This window comes from Neolamprologus brichardi, chromosome 3 (genome assembly GCF_056152115.1).
Source record: "Neolamprologus brichardi isolate AB-2024 chromosome 3, ASM5615211v1, whole genome shotgun sequence".
NCBI classification, from domain to species: domain Eukaryota; kingdom Metazoa; phylum Chordata; class Actinopteri; order Cichliformes; family Cichlidae; genus Neolamprologus; species Neolamprologus brichardi.
The window spans coordinates 9,630,928-9,650,447 of NC_142106.1; the positions used below are offsets into that span (position 1 = coordinate 9,630,928).

At 41.8% G+C, this 19,520-nt stretch overlaps 1 protein-coding gene across 2 annotated transcripts; it reads left to right on the forward strand.

Annotated features, from left to right (window-relative positions):
* Window positions 1–8,407: 8,407 nt before the first annotated feature.
* LOC148103415 (nuclear factor 7, ovary-like) lies at window positions 8,408–9,814 on the forward strand. 2 transcript variants are annotated; one of them, XM_087838749.1, is made up of 3 exons: window positions 8,420–8,656; window positions 8,843–9,109; window positions 9,143–9,814. In XM_087838749.1, exons 1-3 carry the CDS (start codon window positions 8,420–8,422, stop codon window positions 9,812–9,814), a joined length of 1,176 nt encoding a protein of 391 aa, XP_087694875.1. The 2 variants fall into 2 exon arrangements, with proteins under 2 accessions (XP_087694876.1, XP_087694875.1); XM_087838750.1 differs by having other exon boundaries at window positions 8,408–9,814.
* Window positions 9,815–19,520: the final 9,706 nt, after the last annotated feature.

The window sequence follows — 19,520 nt, forward strand, 5'->3', positions numbered from 1 at the left end:
GTCATCATAATTTTACCATCTCTGTGCAAGTCTGTAAATTTCTTTATTAAATCATAAGATTTAATAATCCTGATAATAATGACTTGCAGTAGTCAAAAGTGTTGATATTAAAACCTAAGAATTTCAGGAAGTTTGTTTTACAAATAAAGCTCTGTGGTCTCTGTAGTTCCATCTTCTATAGACAGATGAACATCTATAGTCTCCAACCGTTAACCTCTCTGCTCTGTGTTGTTTTGTCTTTTAGATCAAAAAAACACCACGGAGGACACACAGAGAATGGATCTCTAGTCCTACTTGTTGGTCTGTCAAAAAACTTCAGCCTGTGAACACAAAATATTCCTTTATATAACTCATATTAAAACAAATTCAAGCCTCACAGAGATGAAAAAACTTAGAGAAACCTGCTGTATACTGTGGATGTAGTTCAACACACAGTCAATCATTAGCTGGCTTGACAAACCTACATTAAATCTCCAGCTGCAGATGGTTTCAGAAAGGTTATCGATGTCTGTTCAGCTGGGCTTTCTGCTCAGACTCCTGTCTGCATTCACATTAAACTTGTTTTGCAAGTCATGTGACCCTTCTTCCACACAATAACAGTTGTTATCTGTCACGGTTCTGGGTCAGGTTGACCCAGTATTTTGAGTTGTTATGTTTTGGTGTGTTTTTGCATTTTGGATTCTTTTCTTATGATGATGATGATGAATCTATGTTTCAGTTATTCTTGTTTAGGGATTAGTTTGTAGATTTTGTGTTCTCATGTTTTTTGCAGGTTTAGTTCAAGTTCCATGTGTCATTTTCTGTCTGTCTCTCAGTGTCGAGTCTGCGTCTTTGTGTGATGGTTTCTTGTTCCTGTTTTATTGTGAAGGTCTGCGTCTCATGTGAGTGTGTTCAGTTTTACCTCTTGTCTCGTCTCGTTGATTACTCCCAGCTGTGTTCCCCACCTGTGTGTAATCTCCCTGTTTCTCTGTGTGCATTTAAGTCGCGTCTTCTGTCTTGTAGTTGCTGGTCCGTCTGTGTGTCCACTATGTCTCACCTGTGTGTTCTCCCTGCTGGCCGTTGTCCTCATTCAGGTTCGTGCTCTGTAGTTTAGTTGTTTCCAGTCTAGTTTAGTTCATGCTCCATTTGCTGTTTGTCTATATTTATTTTGTATTTAATAAACCACCTTCACACCTTTACAAGTGCCTGCGTTTGGATCCTCCTTTATTATTTCCACACGGCTCACTCTACTCGCCGTGACATTATCAGATGGTGATGAGAAATATTTTAACCACTTAGCACACTCTCTGTGCTGCTGCTTATTTCTAAGGTGACGGCTGCACATTAGAGCTGTGGATCTTTACACTGGACCCCTTTAAACATTAAACTTTATGTCCCACAGCCTGATAACAGAGATGTGTAAATCACTTCAGTTTGTCTCAGGTGAAATTAGTTTTATTGATCGAACAGCTTTACCTGGTGTTTGTTCTGTGTTCTAGTAACTGCAATTTTTTTGTGTATGAGACTTGACAGCAGATTAGAATCAAGTACAGCAACATTTATACATTCTCCAAATAACATATGCACATGTCCATAACATTAAAACCAGAGATGGGCAGTAACGCGTTACTGTAATCCGATTACTTTTTTCAAGTAACAAGTAAAGTAAGGGATTACTATTGCAAAAAAAAAAACGTGATTTTTTTTTTTTGCGAGAATGTCTCATGACAGTGACGTAAGCGAGTGCGACGTTCGTGACAACAGCTGTGTGCAGATCAACAATGGATCATATATCGAGTGCAGAGAGAGTATGAGCGTGCAGCGTTTAAAGCGTGGAAGTACTGACCTTACTTTGAGTTTGATTCCATAAAAAGTGACAAAAACATTAGTGTCCGTTGTGCGTGGGAAGAAAACTTCCTTTTACAGCGAAAAACCCCTAAACTTCCGACCAAGCACCGAGTAGCTACGACGTAATGGGAAACTCACAGAGAAACTCGCGGATTCTTCCACTGACCGCTGCACACCTGCACCAGGGTAAACCTCCGCCGACGCCACTCCTGCTTTACAGGTGAAAATAGAGCAAAAGGACCGCTAGTCTTTGACTTTATTTATTTTCTGCTGTGTTTTCCTTGCATCTATTTGAAAAACTGAGTGTAAACACACAAAAAAAATTATTTTATTTTATGTGCTGGAATGTGCAGAAAATAGGTTTAAATATTAAACTAATTTCTTCCAGTCAGAGAATGTTGCAGATAATTAAATTTTTGCTTGATGCACAAAGTTAAAAGATTAAAACTAATAAAACAAGTTTTAAAAAGAGACTTTTCCATTTGATTACATTTTGTATGATGATTATGCAGAAAAAGTAGAATTGGGCTGAAAGATCTATCACTTTATCACCTATTCAGGCTGTAAATCGTGTTTTTAAAAAGTAACTAAGTAACTAAGTAATTAATTACTTTTGAAAATAAGTAATCAGTAAAGTAACGGGATTACTTTTTGGGGGAAGTAATCAGTAATTAGTTACTGATTACTTCTTTCAAGTAACTTGACCGACACTGATTAAAGCCCACAGTCGGAGCTTTGTTTAGTGTTTAGTGTTGTCTAGTGTACGGCTTAACAACTCGCTCGTAGCAGAGAATCTCTGTCATGCTTAAAACCTGCTGCACATCAAAGAATCAGTGACGTAGATGAACTTATGATTGTTGCTCTTTATCTGTACATGTTGGTGGTTGGTTAACTTGGACGTGTGAGTCCAGAACAGTTCTGTTTGGTAACAATAAAGTCCATCGAATAAATAAATGTTCAGATGGTGGTGATTTTTTTTTTTATGTGATTTTGTTCATTACTAACACCGGTGAGTGTAATCACATTACTGTTACTGTAATCACATTACTGTCATTTTATTATTGACAAAATATTAAAGAAATGTTGATGATCTGTTTATATCCATGTTAGTCTTTAAAGTCCAACATCTCCCTCTAGTGGCCATAAATAAACCATGTGTGAGGAAATACATTTATTCATTAACCAAACTACAAGATGTTGACACAAGGGGACAATCGATGTCTCCATTAAACAGATGGATAATTGTTGGCATTCCTGGAGTGGCTTCATCTCAGGAGGTAGAGCAGATCATCCACTAATTATAAAGCTTGTGAACTGATCCCTTGATGCTCCAGTCTGCATGCCAAATATCCTTGGACAACATACAAAACCTAAGTTTTTGTCTGATGCATCCATCAGTTTGAATGTTAGACAGAAAGCACTTAAGAGAGTAAAATTGTGGCATGTAAGTACATATAAATATTTACCACAAAAACTCAGATTATGTTGAAAAACTACTCAATGATACATTTTTTTAGCTTTTCTAGATAAAAGCTTCATGTTTGAATGTTTTTTTTAAGTTGTCTTTTCACAAAGAAAAAACGTAGCCCTCCACCTCTGTGTTTGAACCAATAGAAAAGCTGGTGCTCAGAGGAAGACGGCTTTACTTGGCACTGGACTGGATGATGCCGTCATTCACCTCCTACATCGTTCCCTCTCTCACCTGGAGACCGCTGGGAGCACTGTGAGAATCATGGTCTTTGATTTCTCCAGTGCCTTTAACACCAATCTTCCCACAGTCCTGAAGGACAAGCAGGAGTGGACCATCAACGCACTACCTGGATTCTGGACCATCTCACCGACCGACCACAGTATGTGAGAACTTAGGGATGTATGGCGGACAGGGTCGTCTGCAGTACGGGGGCCCCACAGGGAACGGCTCTGGCTCCGTTCCTCTTCACCATCTACACTGCAAACTCCACCCAGTGCTTCCTGCAGTAGTCCTCTGATGACTCTGCAATAGTCGGCCTCGTCACTGATGGGGACGACAAGGAGTACAGAGACTTTGTGGACTGGTGCCAGTGGAACTACCTCCAGATCAACACTAATAAAACCAAGGAGCTGGTGGTAGACGTCATCCCTGAGCAGCTCCTTCAGTGGCTGCAGCACCCTACTGGTGTTGGCCAGAGGGGCCGATGGCGCGATATGGCAGCCTCGCTTCTGTCAGTCTGCCCCAGCTGTGACTACCACTGTAACTTGCCTTCACCAGTGTGTGAATGTTAGAGTGAACCAATTGTAAAGCGCTTTGGGTGCCTAGAAAGCGCTATATACATGCAATCTGTTATTATCATTAAGAGCATTTCTTTAACCTCTGACAGATCAAAGACTGCTATCATATTTACTAAATATGAAAATATACTTAATAACTCACTTCTTTAATGTTCTGTGCAATTAACTAACATTCGGTTCCTCACAGCTTCATTCAGCTGCTCTGAGAAACTGAATGTTAAACATTCAGTTCCTCCTTTATCAGGTCTTTTTATCTCACATTTGACTTCATGTTAAACTATTTTAACATGAAGTTAAAATAACCTGAGCAGTAACTGAAAACACTCTGAGTGTTTCATATAAAGATTTGTGAGTGGCAGCAGTTTCATGTCTGTTCTCAGCTGTTCTGTCTGCAGTGACGTCCTCTGTGTGTGTTTTACTGTGCAGACACTGATCCAGCTGCACTTTACTCAGCAGTGAGTAAACACAGCAGGAACTATGTAGGTCCTCCAGAGTTGGGAGAAGCCATCCAGTAACCCTGTGGAGCTCCTTTTTCTGTGCAACAGCAAAACCACACACAGAAGCAACATGCTAACATGTGGAGCCATGGTATGGGGATCTTCTTGAGGACCCTCAGGAAAGTCTCTGCTGTGTCATCTTAACCAGCTCTGTGGTGTTTAGACCCTGGGTCATTTCTGCCTGAGGTAAACTTACAGAAACAGGAAGTCCTGACCCTCTCTTTGTGGTTCCAGCTGTCTGTTACTTTTCTTCTTGAAGTCAGTGATCAGGTGGTTTGTCCTGGACACTGTGGTGTCATCAGGGTTCATCAGATGATAGAGCAGGGGCTCAGCACACAGCTCTGTGGGGATCCAGTGTTGAGCTGCAGAGCTGCAGAGCTGTGTCGGTCCAGTGTGGGGACTAAGTAACGTGTTACAGTAACTACGTTATTATTGTGGTAACGAGCACGGTAACTAGTTATTATGACAAAATCAGGAACGCGTTAACCGTTACTGGGATTTAGATAAGGTCGTTATTTGTTACTTTGTGTGGTGGCTATCACGGAGCTTCCACAGATTCATTAACATTAGCAAGTGGTGGATGCAGCAGGTGGAGGAGGGAAAGGGGAGGAGGAGAGACCCGAGGGGGCCGCCCGTCCGAGCGTCAGGTGAACTGAACTTCAGGTAAGAAGTTATGACCTGCAGTCTATCAGGGTCAGATATAAACCAAGACGTCGTCTACTCTTCACTGAAGTAGTCCACCAGTCCAACCACTGACGTCCAGCTGCTGGTCTCTAACTGGTCCCCCAGCACCTCAGAGCAGAGGACATCCACATGTTACAGAGATTTTTATGTGTTTCATCACTCTCTCCTCCTCTTCTCTCTGTGCTGTTGGCTGTTGGATCAGTCTATGTTGTGGTTCTACTGGTGTTACTGGTTCTGCTGGTGAGACGATGTGTTCACAGGAAACTTGAAGGTTTGTACATATTCATTCTTATTCATTGTGGTATTTTGTTTCCATTCTGTCATCATAACTGGTCCATTTAGATTCTTAAATCATAAAAGTGTTTACTTTAACTCATTTCAGCAGATGGAGAAGATGACATCACCAGTGACATCACATACAGTGTTGTGAAATCATCAAATCATCAACAACCTCCAGTCAAAGAAACCAGAGATGGAGGTTTGTGTGTTCACCCAGGTGTCATCCACATACCTGAACCAATGACTTGGTGGTGTTTCAGGGTAGGATAGCAAAGCCCTCTTTTCCACGTCTTCCATATACAAGTTACCCACAATGGGTGAAACTGGGGAGCCCACGGCACACCCATGTTCCTGCCTGTAGAACTGACCCTTGTATGTGAAACAGGTGGAGTTAAGACACAGATTCAAAAGCAAGCACACCTGGTCCAACAGCCTTGTCTTGTTCTAACTACTTCAGACAGTCTGTCACCCTCGTCCTGTGACCACTTCCTGGGTCTCTTTCAGTCTTCAAATATAAAGTTTTTACAGCTTATAGATTTTAAGTTCTGCTCCAATCATTTGGGTAAAGATAAGAAACACTTTGATGGCCTATAAGTGAAAGTGAAAACGTGATAAACGAATAATATAATTAATAAATAATTATATTTTTTTGATAAGTGAAGTTCACTGAACTGAAAGGAAAATTTGGTTTGATGATGGTTGACATGTTTTCCAAATAGAAGTTTTTCCTCTAGTAAGGAGATACAGGTGCAGCAGAGCATTGCTGGAAGAAATGATCCCAAGGGTGGAATCTCCTGAGAAATCTTCAGAGACCCAGCGAGAAGTAGGGACCATAGCTGACAGCCCAGGCAGGGGTTGAGGTCAAAGGTCATGCTGTTTGGGGACCTACTGGTCATCATGAGAAGATTCTGGAACCACAGCAATGACCATAAAGCTGCATTGGATGGAGAGCTGTGCCACGGGGCTTTCCAGAGGTAATCACGAGGAGATTGTGGACAACAGATGGAGATCTGAAGGATGAGGGGAGCGTTCCAAGCTCCAATCGACCGTGCAGAGAGGAAGTTCAAGGATGGCATCATTATTCTGTGAACAGAAACCAGAAGCTATGGTGGTGACGGGGAATGACTGACAGTAATTTCCTATGAACATCACCTAATGCTGTGTCACTGTGCTATGCATACTTTGACACTCTGAAGAGGGTCTTCCTTTGTGTCATTGTTGTTGTCATTTGCATCATGAACAAGACTGCTGAAGTGACTCAACAGGTGGGGTTATAACAGCAGTAAAAGAATTGAATCCAATACCCTTTCCAAAAAAGGTTTTCTGCAGAGACGAAAGGACAATAGAGGAGTCATAAGTATCCCCCCACAGGAAGAATGCATGAAATGAGGTGATGAGGGTTGATAGAGGCCATAAAACAGGAGTGCTGACAAAGGCCTGCAGCCTTGAAGATAACTGAAAGCCACATTGACAAACAGCAAAACTAACTGGTATGTTTGTTATACCCATGTCTGCATACATTTGGACTCTGGTCATATGGACAGTGATAGAAACAACTGGAAGAGACATTTATGAAGCTCTGAGGAACTCAAACCACTCTGCATGTGTGATTTACACACCTGGAGGAGATGCACCACAAAGCTGGAATGATTTTGCAAATGTTAATTTCTATGTTTGACTATTAACATTCATTTGCTTACTTGGAGGGAACGATGCTCGTCACAGTTCTCTCCCTCATGCACGAGCAACACAAAGAGCTCTGGTGACTTGCGTCTTGTTTTTGCCATTGTAGTAGAATTGTCTTGGCGTTCCAGCAACGGGGTCTGTGCTAGATGAACGTATCAGCAACCTTCAAACACGTGTGGAGAATTCATTATTTCTTTGAAAGATTTTTGACTAAATAACAGAAAAAAGAAAGTAAGAGAAAGAGATGTCAGAGATGAGTGTCAGTAACACAAAAGTAACACTCAGTGTCATGCAGTGACTTTTACACAACCAGATCAGATGAACCAACTCACACTAAAACATGCATTTTGCTGCACTCTTTACACGTATTTCTTTTCTTTCTGCTCTTTTATATATTTTGTAAAACCACAAAAAATATTTTATATCAGCAGCAATTTCTCTCAAACTGCTGCATCACAGCTTTCATGCTCTGACCTGCATGTGAAATGAGATAAAAGCTCTTTATTAGTAACTTTTACAACTTCTGGCAGGTTAATGTCTGAACTTTGGAGTGAAACACACCCTTAGTTACAAGAAATAACACAACTGTCTGTAACTAAGTGAATCCACCTGAACACCACCTGTGTGTGTGTGACTGCATTACACTCCCACTGCTGGGAACCTGAACAAGAACCAGAACAAAGTCTAAAATAGAAGCTGACAAACAGCTGCACCACCGAGTGACACTTTATTTTATAAACTTCACAACAGGTTTCATGTTGTGACCTGTGGAGGTGAAAAGACACAAAACCTGTTTCACAGTTTTTGAGCTGCAGGCAGGATTGAAACACACCTTAGTTTAAAGTCAAACAGCAACATTTGTCTCCTCCCCTCACGTCACTCAAATGTGACAAACCAGGAAACAGGAAGTTCTTCGTCCTCAGTAAAGAGAGACGCACAGACGATCAGACTGAGCTCAGACCAAACTAGCAGCTTCCTCTGAGTGAGTCCAGCTACAGGAGAGAAAAGTGGAAAACTCCAACACTGCTGCTTCAAGCTGCTGACGCTCCACACACTGAATGTGAGTTTGAGCAAAAACACGACTCAAAGGAAGTTTCAGTGAAGGTGGTAGAGGAGGGAGGGGAGCCAGGACTGACTGTACTTCCTGTCTGCTGTTTTCAGCTTCACTCACAGACTCAATGGCTTCCAGATCAGAGGAGGATCTCTGCTGTCCGGTCTGTCAGCAGGTCTTCAGAGATCCTGTTCTTCTGTCATGTAGCCACAGCTTCTGTAAAGACTGTCTGAAGAGATGGTGGAGAGAGAGACCAACACACGAGTGTCCAGTTTGTAAGAGAAGATCTTCAAAGGATGAACCACCTTTAAATCTGGCTTTAAAGAACCTGTGTGACTCGTTCTTACAGGAGAGAGATCAGAGAGCTTCAGAGGCTCTCTGCAGTCTGCACTCTGAGAAACTCAAACTCTTCTGTCTGGACCATCAGCAGCCAGTGTGTCTCGTCTGCAGAGACTCAGAAAAACACACCAATCACAGATTCAGACCCATCGATGAAGCTGCACAACAACACAAGAAGGAACTTCAGGAAACTCTGGAGCTCTTAAAGAAGAAGTTAAAGGTTTGTGAAGAAGTTCAAGTGAAGTTTGATCAAACAGCAGAACACATTAAGGTCCAGGCCCGACACACAGAGAGGCAGATTAAGGAGCAGTTTAAGAAGCTTCACCAGTTTCTAGCAGAAGAAGAGGAGGCCAGGCTGGCTGCACTGAGGGAGGAAGAGGAGCAGAAGAGTGGGATGATGAAGGAGAAGATGGAGGCTCTGAGCAGAGAGATAGCAGCTCTTTCAGACACAGTCAGAGCCACAGAGGAGGAGCTGAGAGCTGAAGACGTCTCATTCCTGCACAACTACAAGGCTGCAGTGGAAAGAGTCCAGCGCTGCCCCCTGCTGGATGATCCACAGCTGCCCTCAGGAGCTCTGATAGACCAGGCCAAACACCTGGGCAACCTGACCTTCAACATCTGGAACAACATGAAGGACATGGTCTCCTACACTCCTCTCATTCTGGACCCAAACACTGCTCATCCAAACCTCATCCTGTCTGAAGATCTGACCAGTGTGAGACGAGGAGGAGAGAGGCAGCAGCTTCCTGATAATCCAGAGAGGTTTGATGGATCGATCTTCTCTGTCCTGGGCTCTGAGGGCTTTAACTCAGGGACTCACAGCTGGGATGTTGATGTTGGAGACAGTACAGGGTGGGGACTGTGTGTGTTAGCAGAGTCTGTGCAGAGGAAGGGAAGCATAGAGTCTGGATTATGGGGAATATGTTTCTATGAAGGTAAATACTCAGAATGTTCACCATCAGCTGGTTTCACTGTTCTCTCAGTCCAGAAGAAGCTCCAGAGGATCAGAGTGAATCTGGACTGGAACAGAGGAAAGCTGTCGTTCTCTGATCCTGATACTAACACACACATACACACCTTCACACACACTTTCACTCACAGGATGTTTCCATACATTTACACTGGTGTTAAAGTGAAGGTGTGTCCGTTGAAGGTGTCAGTGTCAGTGCAGCAGATGAGTTGAGGATGATGATATTTCTAATGTTGTTTCCTGTCAGTGAATTGAAGCTGTTAAACTGCAGCTGTCCTCCTGCTGCCTCGTTGTTCCAAAGCTCTTTGTTTCTCTTTTAGTTCTCACTGTTTCTTTCTGTTTCTGCTGTCCACCTTTTCACATGGAAAATCATTTCACTGTTTCTCACTGAATGACTCCCCAAACTAGATTTGAAATTCTATCAAGTTTCTAATCATTACAAGTGATTCATGTTTCTATTTGATGTGTAAATGGAGATGATTTAGTTTGCTGGGATATGGACTGACATGTGTTGAATGGGAGGAGCAGAAACATCAAACATCAAAGATTTAAAAAATAATAAAGATAATAAACACACAGGTCAAAGGTCAGAGTCACAGGAATTAGGAAACAGTTCAGTTTCTTCCGTTTGAAATGTTTCAGTTTCTTTGCTTGATCAGTTCACACTTCTCTCTGTGAACGACTTCAGTGCTTCGTCCATGACTCCTGAAGGTAAAGGGCCCAAAGAGCCAATCAGCAGCTCTGAAACAGGAAATATGACTCATGGAGAAGTTCACAACAGTTTCAGCTGCCAATTGTACTCATCACCATGGAGACTGATGCATCAAATCTAAATAAAGGCTGGATGGAGGCAGAGTGAGTGTTGTAGATGCTGCATTTTGAAGCCTCAGTGTTTAAATTGTGTCCACAGCCATGTAGACAGAGTGGGTGGATTTGCTTCTAGAAGGACTTTGTTGCAGCTCTACAGCAGGTATTTGTTGTTGGATGACATCACATTCAGCAGTGCTGTGACTGAGCCATAAATGTCAGGGCTCAGACGAGGCCCACACATGCGTGTTTGTCGGTACACACAGTTAAGATATGGAACATGTGAACATGAGACATATGAAGAGACTGAACAGATAAAACGTCCTTTATATCCATCAGTGACTTGATGGAGATTCTTGCTGCAGTGTGTTTGGGTTTGGCTGATAACACTGGTCCTGCATGTTTCCTTCATGCTCTGTGGTAAAAGTGCATCAGTCTGCAGCTCTGTGGTCGTCCTTCTTCTTTTTCTCAGAAACTTCCTGATTTCTTTGTTCTCACTGTTTTGCAGAGGTGTTAAGATTAAAAATAAAAACTGTGAAAAGTTGCTGCTATTTATAAAAAGACACCATTTAATGTTTTTAATAAGCTTAAAAGAACAGAATGAAATGTCTCCATCGCTGTAGTGTAATAATATCACAGCACTGTTGCAGTAATTTTAATGTGTTTATTGCACAGAGACTGATTCAGCTGTGGTCTACTCAGCAGTGAGAACTGAAGACGTCCGTTATGGACAAACAACCATCAGAACAAGGAGGCCCAGGTACAGCTGCTCTTTATCTTTGACTGTGGACAGAGACAAGCTAGCTGCTCCCCCTGTTTACAGCCATCATGCTAAGCTAAGCTAACCAAACCACATTGTGACTCAAGCCCAGAGCTCAGACTTCAAAGACATCAAACGTCTCATCTTTCTGTCAAAACACAAAACAAAAAGATTCCTTGTAAAGTTGACCTCTTCCTTAAACTGTCCATTATAGCGTGGTCTTCCTACTTATCTTGACACAATACTCAGTCACGTTGCCTGCTGCAAACTTAAAAGAAGTCTGACGAATGAAGTGAAATTGTGCTCTAAGCAGAAGTGATTGTGAGCGTGTCTGAGGTCACGGTGTGTGTGAAAAGGTATCCAGCTGGGGCAGACATGATTCTGCAGGTCAGCTGCCCAGTGGACAAAAAGAAATAAAATAGTTGTGTGGATGACATATGAATGATAATACGAAGAGTGTTTGGTGTTTCTCAGCCTGAAACAGCTGTAATGCTACTTTCTGTTTTGGAGAAAGGACAGTTAAAAAAAACATAGAGAGAGATGTGTGTTGTTTTAAGCAGTGATGAGAATAATGAAAATGTGATGAGAGAGCAACACAAAAGTATAAGTACAGGGATGAAGCTCTTTACAGGAAGGGTCAGAGCAGACTCTACCTGCTGAGGCAGCTGAGGTCATTTGGAGTCCAGGGAGCGCTTTTAAAGACCTTCTATGACTCTGTGGTGGCATCTGTCATTTTTTACAGTGTTGTATGTTGGAGCAGCAGTTTATCTGCAGCTGAGAGGAAGAGGTTGGATAAACTCATCAGGAAGGCCAGCTCTGTTCTGGGATGCACCCTGGACCCAGTGCAGGTGGTGGGAGACAGAAGGACTCTGGCCAAAATAACATCTCTGATGGACAGAGTCTCCCACCCCATGCATGTAGATGTTGCTGAACTGCAGAGCTCCTTCAGTGACAGACTGCTGCATCCTCGATGCATGAAGGAGCGTTTCCGCAGGTCCTTCCTCCCTGCAGCTGTCAGACTGTACAATCAGAACTGCTCCCAACAAACACAGATGTTTACATCAGCGCTGTTTCTTGCACTATTTTATCAACCGATTCACACTATAACCAGGGTTGCCTCTTATCTGTATTTAATTTAATTTAATTTAACAACAGTATGGTACTCAGTTTTTGGTAACCATTGTCCTTCATGTAAATATGTAAGAATTGTGTATGTTTCTGTTCTGTGTCTTTTGTACTGTTTGTTTGTATATGTGTTTTCTTGCTGCTGTTACACCCAAATTTCCCCTTGTGGGACAATTAAAGGATTATTCTATCCTTGTGATATTTAATCCATCATCTCCCTGTCAAACAAAATAGATTTTGAATTGTGTTTCTGTCAGGAAGCCCCACTTCGACTCTTGGAAATCGTCTCTTCTAAATCAGACCATCCAAAGTGGACTATATAGATGATAGAGTCATCCCTCCAAATTGATAAAACAACACTCGTGGTAAAGTAGTGGACTGGAAGAATACCTGACCAAGATTATCTTGCAATGTTTTGCAGCCGCCAGTCAAGCCGGTAGATAAATTTGGTCTGTGATTGTCGCAGTTGGCTGTGTGGCTGGCAGGAGGACGGACCCAAATGCAGGACTCTCATATGGGAATTTAACTGAAAAGGCAGCTTTATTGTAGGACCACAACGGGAGAAGGGAGACTCTCTCTTCAAACGCTAGCTCCACAGCTGCCATCTAGCAAAGATACCGGTCTGGCACAACTTCCTCCCACATTTCCGGTTCACGCGCGTCAAAATATGCAATTTTGAGACGCGATGGATTTTTCTTGGACACGCGTTGAGGTGCGAATGTGCACGCGTCAAATTAGGGGCGTTTGGGGCGTTTTCGTTCGGGTCTATCGCGTTCGGTGTGAACACACCGTAAGAAGCACTAAGAGCATGGGTCTCCAACTGCAGTCCTCAAGGGCCGGTGTCCTGAAACTTTTGAATGCGTCCCTGCTGCAACACACCTGAATAAAATGATTAGATCATTAGCAAAACTCTATAGAACGTGACTGCATGCTGAGGTGTCAAATCACCCTTTTGATTCATGTTACAGCAGCTCATGAGTGAATGAACTAAATAAAAGTATTTTTAGAATGTATCCGGGGTAGTGGGTGTCAGTCTGGAACAGAGATGGGCAGTAACGCGTTACTTGTAACGCGTTACTGTAATCCGATTACTTTTTTCAAGTAACGAGTAAAGTAAGGGATTACTATTGCAAAAACGGTAATTAGATTACCGTTACTTTCCCGTAGGAACGCTGCGTTACTGCGTTACTAAAACCGTGATTTTCTTGCGAGAATGTCTCATGACAGTGACGTAAGCGAGTGCGACGTTAGTGACAACAGCTGTGTGCAGATCAACAATGGATCATATATCGAGTGCGGAGAGAGTATGAGCGTGCAGCGTTTAAAGTGTGGAAGTACTGACCTTATTTTGAGTTTGATTCCGTAAAAAGTGACAAAAACATTAGTGTCCGCTGTGCGTGGGAAGAAAACTTCTTTTTACAGCAAAAAACCCCCTAAACTTCCAAGCAAGCACCGAGTAGCTACAACGTAATGGGAAACTCACAGAGAAACTGCGGTATCCTTCCACTGACCGCTGCGGCACACCTGCACCAGGATAAACCTCCGCCTACTCTACTCCTGCTTTACAGGTGAAAATAGAGCAAAAGGACCGCTAGTCTTTGACTTTATTTATTTTCTGCTGTGTTTTACTTGCATCTGAAAGAGTGAGTGTAAACACAAAAAAAAAAAAAAAAAAAAAAAAAAAAAAATATATATATATATATATATATATATATATATATATATATATTTTATATTTATATTATGTGCTGGAATGTGCAGAAAATAGGTTTAAATGTTAAACTAATTTCTTCCAGTCAGATAATGTTGCATATAATTAAAATTTTGCTTCATGCATAAAGTTAAAAGATTAAAACTAACAAAACAAGTTTTAAAAAGAGACTTTTCCATTTGATTACATTTTGTATGATGATTATGTAGAAAAAGTAGAATTGGGCTGAAAGATCTATCGCTTTATCACCTATTCAGGTTGTAAATCATGTTTTTAAAAAGTAACTAAGTAACTAAGTAACTAAGTAATTAATTACTTTTGAAAATAAGTAATCAGTAAAGTAACGGGATTACTTTTTTGGGGAAGTAATCAGTATTTAGTTACTGATTACTTTTTTCAAGTAACTTGACCAACACTGGTCTGGAACCATTTTCTGGTTCAATAGACTATAGTCTATGCAAAGGAGTGAACCGTCTTTCTTTCACATGCAGTTGATGGGAGCAGCATAAGAGGACTTGGATCTTACTATCAGAGCGAATTTTCTCTGTGAAACTCTGTGAAAGTTTGTATCCTCTGCTGCTTCTCTCCAATGTGGGGTCCCACAGGGTTCAGTTTTAGGCCTGCTTCTTTTCTTCCTATATCTCTTACCCCTTGGGTCTATTTTCAGGGATCATGGGATTTCTTTCCACTGTTATGCTGATGACTCCCAGATTTATTTCCCACTTAAAAAGATAAATGGCTTCTCAGTAGACCCTCTGCTCAGATGCCTTGATGAAAGAAGGGCCTGGATGGCTTTGAACTTTTTACATTTTAATACGCAGAAAACACAGGTGATGGTTTTTGGTGGCGATTCTGAGGCTACTACTTATTTGTTTTAAGGAGATTTAAAAACAAATAAGAGACCTCTCGGAGCTACTACAACCATATACACCTGCCCGTTCCTTTAGGTCCGCCAATCAGCAGCTTCTTAAGGTACCGAAAACTAAGTGTAAATTTAAAGGTGATCGTGCTTTTGCTGTAGCTGCTCCAAAGTTGTGGAATGATCTGCCCTTGCACATTAGACAGGTCTTTTCTCTTTCTGAGTTTAAAAGTCTTCTTAAAACATATTTATTTGCTGAAGCCTTTGGCACTGATTAAAGGGCTTGACTCAATTTGTTTTAAAATGTTTTCATTTATTTTAGTTATTTATTTTATTTTATCTTATTTTTAATTTAATTTACTTTACTTGTGCTATTTGCATGTACAACACTTTGTAAACTCTGGTTTTATGTTAAAGTGCTTTATAAATAAAGGTGGTATGGTATGGTATGGTATGGTATGGTATTCATCCCTTCATCAGGAGGTCTTGCACGTACTCTTTAACCTCACATAGCAGCAGCTTAGGTATGGAAGTATATGCTCTCTGCACTGATATGTCATCCTTTAGGTTTATCACCATTTTCAGATCAGGATTACAACCAATACCGTTCCCATCCCACGCAAAGACCCTGTACTCATCAAACAACATTCTCTGGACAATCTCTTTTTGTTCCTCCTCCAAATGATCATGATTCACTGGTGGATACCACGACATTGGGAGAGGTCCAGCTGACTCCACCGTTATCTCGCGAACTGTTATTGCAGGTGGGCACTCGTTTGAGGCCTTGACCTCCACAATATGTTCAACCGGCTGTAAGGTGCCCAGGGACGTCTTCCTTGTCAAGGTGATATCATGTTCGGTGTCATTACTCAGAGCAATGGTGATGTACAGCTTAGGATTCTGTATTTCAACTAACCCCGTCAAGACATCGAACTGCTCTAGGGCCTGGTTACCCTCATCAGCCTCAAACAGCACTAAACAATCAAGCGGATTCATGGTTGATGAAACCCGGCACTTTAACCAGGTGACCTGTTCAGCAGGGATAATCACATCCCTTTCTACTGTCCTCAAGCACCCTTGTGTAATGTTTGGCTATACTGTCTGGATTAAGCTTACGACCACCTCATCAAGACAGATGGCATTACACAGCAAGGTAACAAGAGTAGGTATCACCTGCTCTTGTTGCCCCTCAATTATCTGTTCCAAGACATTGAAACTGATCAATGGTTTGTCCATAGGCAAGGTACTGACGAGGACTGGAGTACTAATGCAGAGGGTGTGGTCTTCACCCCCCGGTAAGTTGATCATGATGGGTACCCAGCCATCAAATGATGTGGTTTCCCCATTGACTGCGCAAACTTTCAACTCATCAATTTCCTCGATGATTTCAGACAGAGGTCGCATGAATAAGTAAGGAAAGTATTAGTCTTTCAAATGTTTACTTATGATGCAAACTTGAGCACATGTGTCAAGTAGTGCTTTCACTGCTAAGCCATTCAAATTGCAATGTATGACAGCTTTCTTACCGATTAGCTTAGCAACTGCCCCACGTTTAGTGTGGGGTGCCATAACACCAGACGTAGCAAGTGCCTCACCCTGCTGCTGGTTAACTACTTCTGATGTGACTGGCGAGGGGAGACTTGGTTTGCTACTTGTAACGTCAGGTTGCGTTTAGTGGTTGAGAGGAGGCGGCAAAACACTTAGCAGGGTAGCCAAAAGAATACACACTCACACTGGCATTGGGAATTCCACAGCGTGTTGTTTAATATACCTTCTCTTCATCAACCATATAAGCCCAGTTGAATGGCTGCAGCTTAACAAACATAGCGCGCAGTGTTCGTACAACCCATAACGTTGCAAACAAAGGTGTCTGGAGAGGTAAAACATAAAATCCGTCCCTCCTCATGCACTAGCGTGCAAGCACATGTCCACACAATCACAGAGAGGGTCAGTGGCGCATATGGATGACAACATTAACCCTCGACTTGGGTTGTCTTAAAGAGACACCACACCATTGTGACTGTTACATATCCCCCCCGGGTTAAACAAAGGCTGTCCTCAGCCGGACCCAGGTGACCCTCCTCCCGCTACCCCCTTTCACTACACATAGATACTTTAGGTAGTAAGCAGGTTGTGGAGGAATTGTTATACACCCTTACAGCATTGGTACAGTCCAGACTTAACCAGCCTCCATACATGGTCAGCGGGATAAGAAGTTGAAACCAAAACAGGGAAATGTACAGTGCAATGTCGACAAACTGGCATACATGACAGTGTCCCACATGGTGAATGTCCATTTAAATAAATGCCAAAGAAAGAAAATATACTTAGGATTGCCAGGACCATTACAGAATGAAATTCCCTTTTTCTTTCATTGTGTTTCTTCTTTTTCCTCAAAATCAGCAACAGTAAGCATAATATGTGAAAACAGTACCAGAAAGTACTGTAGAAAACTTAAACAACAGTCATGTTAAACAGTAACCAACACAAAATACATAAGAAAAAATGCAAATTCAGGAACTATGGCAAAGCTGCATCGAACCCACGCCCAGGAAACGCAGGTCCACGCACATCCAATGGAGCCACGACGAAGAGGCCAAACAGAGAACGGCACCACAATCCACAAACCACGGTGGAGCGTCTCCAGTCGTTGCCATGGAAATGCACCGCCTCGACCCTTTGATCCTCCCGACGTCCGCCTCCAGGCCAGCCTGGTCTGTTCCCGCGAAACACAGCGGACAGCCACTTCGCCGTGTCGTACCTTGTTATGTACCAATCATCAACTGCTCGAAGATACTGCACACTGAGGTCCAAGAGAAGATGTTCGGGTGCCATTTTGTAACGTCGGGTTGCGTTTAGTGGTTGAGTGGAGGCGGCAAAACACTTAGCAGGGTAGCCAAAAGAATACACACTCACACTGGCATTGGGAATTCCACAGCGTGTTCTTTAATATACCTTCTCTTCATCAACCATATAAGCCCGGTTGAACGGCTGCAGCTTAACAAACATAGCGCGCAGTGTTCGTACAACCCATAACGTTGCAAACAAAGGTGTCTGGAGAGGTAAAACATAAAATCCGTCCCTCCTCATGCACTAGCGTGCAAGCACATGTCCACACAATCACAGAGAGGGTCAGTGGCGCATACGAATGACAACAATAACCCTCAACTTGGGTTGTCTTAAAGAGACACCACACCATTGTGACTGTTACATACTGTTAAGGTTAGGTTGGGTCCCATGTGAAGTTGTCAAGAAGAGGAAATTTTAGGAGTGACGGCAGTGTTTTGAGATGTGAGAGATTTGCGACGTTTAACGCAAATCTTGTGTAGTTAGTGTGTAGTGTAGTCAATAATTTTGTTGTGTGTGTCAGAACAATGACGTGACTGCTAAATGTTACAGGAGTGATACATCTCCTGTTGTCAGGCCTGCAGGTATCGGGCTTTTGATGTTCTCCTTTATCTCATAGTGGACAGAAATTATTTTTTGGAGAGGCAAAAATAATTTGTGTGGCATCAGATTTGATGCAGAACACCTGATTGTTTTGTAAATTGTTTGAAATGTTTGTTTAAAAAAATGCCGTAGCAGCATTTTTAGGTAAACAGCTGCAAAAATCTTTGTTGTTTGCAATACTCAGTAACTTTTTTGAAGAAGTAACTATATAATTAATTGCCCAGCATTGGTTTTTATATATTGTATTTTGCAGAGAGAGAGTTACAAAGTTTCAAAGTGGTGCTCCATGAGAGTTCTGTAGACGAGCAGGGGGGAGAACGCAACTGCAAACCCCTGTTGCAATGCAGGAACATCTGCTTTATTGAAATGTGTGAGATGTTAACCACAATGACTCTTAAACACACTGTCTGAAAACTTCATGCCAACAGCACGTTTTTAAGAAAAATCAAACATATTATCCTTAAAGATCATTTTAGAGTTTTTAAGGAGCTGCAGGATCCTTGTTCAGTGTGGGTGGAGAACAGCCAAGTCTCTTCCTCTGATAAACCTCCACAAGTACCACTGAAAACAGTTAAATTACTTTGAATCTTAAATCATGGCTCACTCTACTTGTTCTGAGACCATTTCTTTATTTTTCACACCAAACTGTTTAATAAGATAAACTCTACACAGACTTCATCAAATATAACTAACACTTTAACATTATCAGGATTTCATAATACAAACTTCAAATCAACAAGAAAACAGCTGCAAACATGTGGATCAAAATTCATTAAAAAACAACATGTGGACTTCAAGGACTAAATACACTAAAGTGAAAGGAAGAGCCAAAAATAGAGGTTTAACAGAATTTGAATTAAGTAAAAGTAGTCACCTGTGATCTTTAAAATGGTTCTGATGTGTGCTGCTGTTTTTAACTTTCAACATTTCTTTGCTGCCAATGTGAAGAAGATTGTGTTCTTTGCCTAATTGAATAAAGGTTACACTGACTTACTGCTCCATCTTCTGGTACAAACCGGTATTACATGGAAGTACAGCTCAAAACCAGTTTTGCTTGAGTTTCTTTTTTTCTGGACATAAAGTCACAGCAGGTGTTTTTTCAAAGCTGGTGGACAGATTTAGTTAATTTTGGAAGTTTTAAGAGAAACTGCTGTGAAATCATTTGCAATTTTGGGAGAAAAGGTTCAAGAGAAGATTTTACAACAGC